This window comes from Plasmodium reichenowi, chromosome 3 (assembly GCF_001601855.1).
Source record: "Plasmodium reichenowi strain SY57 chromosome 3, whole genome shotgun sequence".
In the NCBI taxonomy this organism is placed as follows: domain Eukaryota; phylum Apicomplexa; class Aconoidasida; order Haemosporida; family Plasmodiidae; genus Plasmodium; species Plasmodium reichenowi.
The window spans coordinates 239,236-248,691 of NC_033648.1; the positions used below are offsets into that span (position 1 = coordinate 239,236).

Genomic DNA, 9,456 nt, shown 5'->3' on the forward strand with positions numbered 1-9,456 from the left:
ATAACATTACATGATTTAAAATTAGCTTATAATATGTTGCCATGTAAATACTATGGTTTTTTCTTATCTAATTTATGCTCAACCATATCTACATTGTCTTATTATGTAAACGATTTACAAGGTACATTTAATTTTGCCCTAAAATCTATAAAATACGAACCTAAATATAACGTTGCGTGGAAATGCTTAGGTGATGCTTATAGAAGCTTTAGAAAATTTTGGCAAGCTAAAAATTTTTATGATATAGCTATATATTTAGGATATAAGGATGAGAAAGGAGAAAGATTTGAAGATATTGTTCAAGAGTTGAATAATTTAATAGAAAATGCTCTGAAAAATGTAGATTTATTAAAAGAACATATGAACAATTCTACAAATATAATAATCAAAAAGAACATTGGAATTGTTTTAAATAAAAATCCAGATTCAATAGGTGGTTGTTATGTATCTTATATAATAGAAGGAAGTAAAGCTAGTAAAAAAAATCTTCATCATGGAGATCAAATTGTAGCATTAAATAATCATGTTACTTATGGGAAACCAATTGATTTCTGTTTAAAAGCATTCCAAAAAAATGATGGTACTTATGATATTATATTTTTTAAGGGAAATATTATAGAATTGTATGGTTTAAAGGCTTATAAATATTTAATGAAAAATGATTTATTCTACGCACTCTTTGAAAATGAACAAATTGTATCCTTTAAAAGGAATGAAACTATCTTATTTGATATGAAGGGCTTTGGCACATTTTCCGAATATGGAATGTCGAAAGCGGAATTTGTATAGGGCACATAAAAAGGGGTAAAGAAAAACACACAAAAAATAAAAATATATATATATATATATATGTGTGTGTGTGTGTTTGATGTATGCTTCTAGTAATATACACATTGCGAAATAACAAAAAAGGCATAAAAAAAAATAGAATAAATTAAATACCTTTGTTTGAATATTTTTATAGAAAATGGCTATTTGTGAAAAGGTTTAAATAAAATAGCCATTTTTGAAAAAAAAAAAAAAAAAAAAAAAAAAAAAGGAATTAATTTACCTGAATGGTTCATGTTAAAATTATAAAATAGTGTAAATTTTTATTTTATTTTATTATTATTATTTTTTTCTAATATTAAAGCATATCTATGATTATCTCACATATAAATATATTTGTATATATATATATATATATATATATATATATATATATTTATTTATATTTATTTTTTTTTTTTTTGATTTTCTTTTTTGTGATAGTAATAATTTCATTAAACATTTAAAATATATTAATTTTATAGATTTGTCATTTAAGGCATAGTATAACATTTTGATGTCATCTAAAGTATACATAATTTTATGTATTATAAAAAAAATTTTAATTATTTTATAAAAATAAATATTCATATATAAGGTGAAGGTTTAGCATGATCCATATATATATATATATATATATATATATATTTCTTTTTATTTATTTATATTTATATATTTCCATATTTGTTTATATTTTTATGTATATTTTTTTTTTTTTTGCTTTGTTTTATTTGTTATTGTTTGGGAATACAATATTTTGTCATACAAATTAATATATTTATGATAGTTTTCGATATCCCTTTTTGTCCAGTTATTGACAGGTGTGTTTATGGTTTGATTTTTGTTTGTAGAATTATTTTTGAATTTTTGTTTTAATTTTTGTATATGTATTGGTATATCACAATCTGTTAAGAAGGTTTGATAATTTTGTTCATATGTTTTTCTTAGAGGTATAGAAAATAATTTATTTTCTTTATAAAAAAATAATGCCAAGAATTTGATTGCACTTAATTGAATTGTTAATCCAGGATAAATAGGTCTGTGTTTTCCTAATTCATATAGAGCATGACATAAAATTTCATATAAATATGTTTTTAAATATATTAATGTATTAAGATCATTTTTATTTTTTAATTGATTTAGAATGATATCGAAAATATTTTGATTATTTAGATAATCATTATAATTATTTATAAAAGTTTGCATTTTTTCTTTATTTTGAAATATATAATATTTATTATCATATTTAATACAACAACTTTTATCTCCTTTAATAAATTGTCCTTCATCGTTTAAGGAGACTAAACAAAATCCTTCATTTTCAATTGGTATATTATAAGTATCAAAGTTATTAATTTGTTCCAATTTTTTAAATGATGAATCATCTACATTTATATATTCAGTTGGATTTTTTTCAAAACTAATTACATCATCATAACTATTAACTAAATAAAAAGAATTATTATGACATATAGTATAATTATCATATATATTACATTTTAATAGAATTTGTTTTTTTTTATAAGTAACTACACAATAATTGTTGAATTGTATTTCTTGTTCATAATTTTCTTTTTCATATATATTATAACCTTTAAAATATGCTGGTTTATTATTATATTTATATCTATTATATTTTTGATATGATTTAATTTTTTCTTCAATATCGTAAGTTATTTTACATTTCATTTTCCACAAATTACTATATTCAATATAAATTATGTTCTTATACTTTTTTTCTTGAAATTCTTGTTCTATAATAGGTATAAATTGTAATAAATTACAATATGAATCTTCTTCATTTTTTTTTTTTGATAATAATGTAAAGGACGTGTTTATATATTTTTTTTTTTTTTTTTTATATTCATCATTAATCATATGTATATTATCTTTATCATAAGGATTATTATTAATATTATTATGGTAAAAATTTTGGTTTAGGTTCATATCATTTGTTATACATTTATCATTGTAATTATTAATAATTTCATAATTATTTTGTTTATTATCATGATTTTTTTTTATAATAAATATTAAATGCGGTACAAATTTTTTTTTTTTTTCATTATGTAAAAGAAAATATAACTGATTTTTATTATAAGGTATATTATATAATATACAACCATGTGCTAAAATATCATATTGATTTAATCTGACATGAAGTATTTCCATTAATATATTATCATTTATATTATTTGTTTGTATATATTTCTCATATTTTTTTATTTTATTTCCAAACGATAATAAATGTTCTCTATTAATAATTACACATTTTGTACTTTTATGTAATTCATTATGTAAATTTTCAATTTCTATACAAGAATATACAAAAATAAATGGTAAAACAAAAGAAGGATTTGGTTTTAATTGTTTTAAATAAAATGTTGGATTTTTAACAAATTCATTAATTTGTTCAAGTGTTCTGAAATAAAATAAATAACGATTATATAAAATTAAAAACTCGGTATCTATATCTACAATATTATCTATATCAACAGGACAATAAAAATAAAAATTTGAAAATTTTATATAATTATTATCTCTTAAAAATTGAGCACATATTTTATCTATCTTTTTCATATTTAATTGATGATATAAATTTTGTCTATATCTTAATATATCATTCAACCTTTTTTCTATCAACATTTTAATACTTTTACTATGATATTTTTCCATATCAATATACCATATATTACTATATTTTTTAAGATATTCAATAATCTTTTTATTTTTTAACGAACATTTTTTTATATCATCTAATAAATTATCCTTTTCTACTTTATCATTATTGTGTGGATTCTTTTTATCAATATTAGGAATTTTTATCTGATCGTCTTTGTCCCTATACTTTTGAGAATCATCATTTGGATTTTTTCTTCCAGCACTTTTTGAATTCGTTACATGATTTGTATGTTCACTGTTTTTTATTTCTTCAACATTCTTTACTTTTTTTTTTATTCTTTCCAATAATTTTTTTGGCGACGTGCACCCCAAATAAATAACATATTCAGGTACCCTAAAAGCGTATTTTAAAACCTTTTGAATATTATTCAAGAGATTGTTTTCTAAGAATCTATATTTACTATTTAAAATATTTTTTTCATATTTCTTGCTGAACATTTTTTGTAGATGTGCAAGATTTATATTATCTTTATTATAAGCAAAGGAATTTTCGGTGAAATCGGATGATTCATTATATTCATTCGAGCAAATGAAATCATCACCATCATCACCATCATCATCACCATCACCATCATCACCATCACCATCATCACCATCATCATAACCAAACGAATTAAATTTTAGTTGATTGGTTACATATGTATCCTTTTGATTTGAAGTATTTTTATTTGGATCATGTTGATCTTGTTCGTTAATATTATATATATTTATATATTCATCTACATGATTATTATTTTTTTTGTTCATCAAATGATTATCTTGATCAATTAAATTTTTTTTTTTTTTTCCCGTTTCTTTTTCATTTATTAATAGTTCCTTTTGATTCAAATTTTTAAATATGTAATCTTTTTGTTTATTCGAATGATCCTTATTATATTTTTTTCGTCTATATTTTTGTATAATATATTTTAATGAATTAACATCTTTTATATTAAATATACTGTGTTGAAATGTGTTATATGTTATGATACAATTTTGTAAATTCTGATGCAAGATAAATCTGACTATCAATATTTTAATAATATTTAAGAATACATTATAAGGTTTGATTATTTGAAATAATAAATCGTACATCTGAAATTCATTAAACTGAATATTTTGTTCATAAACATTTATCTGATTAATATTATTTTCAAGATATATTATATCTTCTCTATATAGATTATAAATATATTTTTTTTCCAGAAGATTGTTGATAGGTATAGAATTAATAGAGAAATTTTTTATATCAATATTTGTTTTTTTCTTGCAATCATATTTATATATTTTAAATAAAAAGATATATTTTAATAAATAAATAAACACATATTTAATATATATAATACATTCTTTTTCTAGATTTATATATTTAAAGAAAAACTTACGAACCATATTTTTTTTCATATCTTTATGAAATTTATATGGAATATCATATAAAAATAATATTCTTAAAGGTGGGATATTAAAATTATGTTGATAATATCTTATATTCTTGTTGAAAATAAAAGCATGATAAAGATTTGAAAGATAATATACTTTTTCATCATAAACTAATTTTATATTATCTATACTTTTATATAACCAATTATGTTTTTTTAAAACATAAGGACAATATACATTAATATATGAATTATCTAATTGTTTACAACATATTCTATTTTGTAATATATCATTATAATTATAATATGAATGAATATATGGATTAATAATTTTTCTTAATTCATTTAAATAATAATAAATACTTTTTTTTTCATCTTTATCAAATTCTATAATTTTTATATTATATATATTTTTTTTTTTTTTTTTTAAAATTATTAATTTTTTTTTATAATCATTAAGTATATTCATATGATATATATTATCATTATATGAATTATAAGACACATACTTTTTGTATAATTCGTATGTATCTTCTTCATTTCTTTCATCATTATAATAATAATGCCTAAAGTTTGTAAAATTTGTATTCCTTTTACCTCTTTCTTTTTCACCACCATAAAAATCGTTACCATAAAAATCGTTATCATAAAAATCGTTACCATAAAAATTATCATCACCTCCTTTATCTCCATTTTCTTCATCTTTATTCATTTCCTTTTTTATAATATCAAATGATATGACATGATCAATGGAAATATTCATACATTTTAAGTAAAAAAATATTTTACTATGTAATGGAAGTCCGGTGATAACATACCTTTGCCTGCTTTCTCGTTCCCCCACATAACAAGAATCATCCCTCATTTCATTATCATCATTATTTTCATAATTTTCATTATTTTCATAATTTTCATTATTATTTAAATACTTTCGCTTTTCTCTGAAAAACATGTCTTCTATCAAGACTAGTAATAAATTTATATCCTTCGCCATGTCCTTAATATTAGTTATATGCGACAGCTTGTCTAACACATTTTTAAAAGAAACATTTTTGATATTTTTTCGTTTTATAATTATTAAGTTATACAAAAATTTTATTTTCATAATGCATGAAAAAAGAAATAATAGATTTTTTTTTTCATTATTGACAAGTTTATTTTTTTTCTTCATTTTTTTTGTTTTTTTTTTTCTTTTCATTTTCTTTTTAATATCACATTGATTTATTAATATATTTTTTTTTTTCATAATGAGTTGATTGAAATAATGTTTAAGTTTAATAATTGATTTAATAATTTCTTTTATTATGTATATATTAAATTGATGTATTTTCCTCATTTGTATACATATATATCTAACAATAAATAAAGGGGATATCGTTTTTCCTTCAATAATACGGTGTATTTCAAAAATGTGTGCATCCTCTATTTTGTTTTCTACATCATCGTCATTATTATTCACATTATTCATCTTATTATTATTATTATTATCACTCTTCATGTTGTTATTATTTTGTTCTTTATCTTTGTGTGATAAGAAAAAATCATGTTTGAAATATTTTTCTATATCTATATGTATTAATTTTTCATATGTTTCCAATAAATAAATTATTTTTTTTTGGATATCCATATTAGGAAAATACATTACCAGAGAAAAACAAACTGATTCTTTAACTTTTTTGCTAGTATAAAATTTAGGATGTTTTAAAAATTCAATCATATAATCATAATTATTTAACATATATATTTTATTTTTATAAATAACACAGAACTTTTTCTTCCCCTCTATAATTTTATTCTCATTTATATAAGACACTGGACAATATTTATAAAATAAACTCCAGTATCTATGATATAAATTAAAATTCTTATTTTTTATTTCATATAAGATATTTGGATAAATATTGTTTTGCATTCTTTTATATCCAACATTAATATTGTTATTATTATCATTATTGTTATTTATATAATTATTTTTATCTTCCTTATTATTTTTATCTTCCTTGTTATTATTTTTTTTATTATTATTATTTTTTTTATGATTATTTCCTGTTCTCTCATTTCCATTTGTTTTATTCATTAAATTGTCATATTCATTCTTTTTCTTTATATTTATCATCAACATTCCTTTTTTTGCTTTTCCTCTTTTACATTTATATTGATATGGGAAGAAATTATTTTTTAAATAATAAGAGTAATTATTTTTTATCATATTAATATAAAATAATTTATACAATCTAATATTACCAACAATATCTATAGGTATCATTTCTATATTATATTTATGTCTTAAATGTTCTGAAAGGTTTTCAATATATTCTATATTATTCAAATAATCTTTTTCATTTTCTTTATATTCTAGATCTGATTTCATATTTTTATCTATGAATATATTATCTATACATTCTTCTCCTTCTTCATTATTTTTTATATTTCCCTTTTCATCTTTTAATAAAACACTTAAATGTTGTATCAACATTGATAAGTCCTTTTCATGTTCCACATCATCACAATATTTTTTTAAATTATAATAATAATTTTTGTAATATTTATCTGGACTCGTGCATTTATAAATAAAATTTATTTCTTTATTCATTAAATTGTAATAGCATTCATCCGCATGTTTATTCTTATCATTTTTATTCGTGTTGTCGTCATAATTATTTATTTCTTGGATGATACTCTTGTTTATATTAATTGAAGTATTTTCAGTTGTGTCATCATTGTAATCGTCATTATCATCGTCATCGTCATTATCATCGTCATCTACCTCTTCTTCATCTACCTCTTCTTCATCTACCTCTTCTTCATCTACCTCTTCTTCATCTACCTCTTCCTCTTCTTCATCTTCGTCATCTTCTTCCTCTTCTTCATCTTCATCTACCTCTTCCTCTTCATCTTCTTCATCTACCCCTTCCTCTTCCTCTTCCTCTTCTTCATCTACCTCTTCCTCTTCCTCTTCATCTTCTTCATCATAGTTATATTTCCCTTCACTGCTAATACTCAAATAATATTCATCAGAACATACACTTTTGTGATCATTTTCCTCTTGATTTTCGTTAATATTTTTATACTTTTCTTCATTTTTATCCCATTCAAAAAGCTCACTATGTTTTCCTTCGACTTCTTCATTTAAATTGTTAGACGAATCTATTTGTTTATCATTAAATTTTGAAAGTAGACGTTCATAAACTTTTTGGGGATTAAAATGTTTACCACTATGAAAGCTGACAAAAATGATTAATATATTTTTCATATTAAATAAAACATACACGTATATGCACATATATATATATATATATATATATATATATATATTTATTTATTTATTTATTTATTTATTTATATTTATTTGTTTCCTTTTAATTGTTGTTACCTAACTATGTTGTGCTTTTTTAAGATAAGACAAAATTTTGGGAACATTCCCTTGAACGGATTTGACACTATGATTTTTTGATCCTCTAATAAATAGTCATATATATTTACATCCTTTTGATCATTTACATTTTTTAAAAAGTTCATATTTAAAAAATATACATAATTAATATATTTGATAGTAGATAATCCTTTTAATTTATGAAGAAAATAATCTAGATGTTGTAAAATATGATAATTATTAAAATATAATACATATCCATTATTTTTTGATATTATAGTATTAATATATTCTAACATTAAATCAATTAAAATTTTTGATGATATACATTTACCTTCTTTTAAATTATCATTTATATATTTGCCTAGAGGTGATAAGAATTGTTTTTCTATATACATATTTTTGTTTAATATTATAGAAGGTTCTATAATTTCTACTTTTAATTTTTTTATTAAAAAATATATTTCTTCATTCATATATGATATAATTAAAAAATTCTCTCTTTTACTTTTTTTATTTATTTTTATAAAACTTCTTATTTTTTTCATATCATCTAATGGTAAATATTTTAATTTACTTTCATCACAATATTCTTTTCTATCCTCATGTATTTTGTCGTATACATCCTTCTTTTCTACATAATCAAAATCATGTATATCAATGCACTTTTGGGGATTATTTGAGTTATATGATTCCTTATTTAATTCATTCAAATTAAGACATATATCATTATTTTTGTCTACAGACTTGAAATCTTTAATATTTATTTCTTTTGAATTTATCATATTCTCAAATTTATCGCCACTTTTTAAAACATCATTAATTATATCTATATTGTTTATCAAATCATTTTTGTTATCCTTCATGTCTACTTTGTTTTGACTATTATTTTCAACATTAATCTGATTTTTCGCATGATCTTCAATTTTTATATTATTTTTATTTACATTCATATTATTTTTTTTTTCCATATCATTTTTGTTTTCCATCTCATTTTTGTTATCCTTGATGTCTACTTTGTTTTGACTATTATTTTCAACATTAATCTGATTTTTTGCATGATCTTCAATTTTTATATTATTTTTATTTACATTCATATTATTTTTTTTTTCCATCTCATTTTTGTTATCCTTGATGTCTACTTTGTTTTGACTATTATTTTCAACATTAATCTGATTTTTTGCATGATCTTCAATTTTTATATTATTTTTATTTACATTCATATTATTTTTTTTT

The 9,456-nt window shown here is 20.1% G+C and overlaps 2 protein-coding genes across 2 annotated transcripts in view; one reads left to right on the forward strand and one right to left on the reverse strand.

The window, feature by feature from the left end:
* PRSY57_0307100 (hypothetical protein) overlaps positions 1-789 on the forward strand; it is a gene marked incomplete at both ends in the record, with an annotated part of 1,980 nt that extends 1,191 nt beyond the window's left edge. The window contains one exon of the mRNA XM_012905699.2: positions 1-789. This exon is cut by the window's left edge and continues 1,191 nt beyond it. Coding sequence (XP_012761153.2) covers positions 1-789 — 789 coding nt within the window.
* A 714-nt stretch (positions 790-1,503) lies between these two features.
* PRSY57_0307200 (hypothetical protein) overlaps positions 1,504-9,456 on the reverse strand; it is a gene marked incomplete at both ends in the record, with an annotated part of 11,847 nt that continues 3,894 nt past the window's right edge. The window contains 2 exons of the mRNA XM_012905700.2: positions 1,504-8,071; positions 8,221-9,456. The exon at positions 8,221-9,456 is cut by the window's right edge and continues 2,770 nt beyond it. Coding sequence (XP_012761154.2) covers positions 1,504-8,071; positions 8,221-9,456 — 7,804 coding nt within the window. The remainder of the gene's footprint in view (positions 8,072-8,220) is intronic.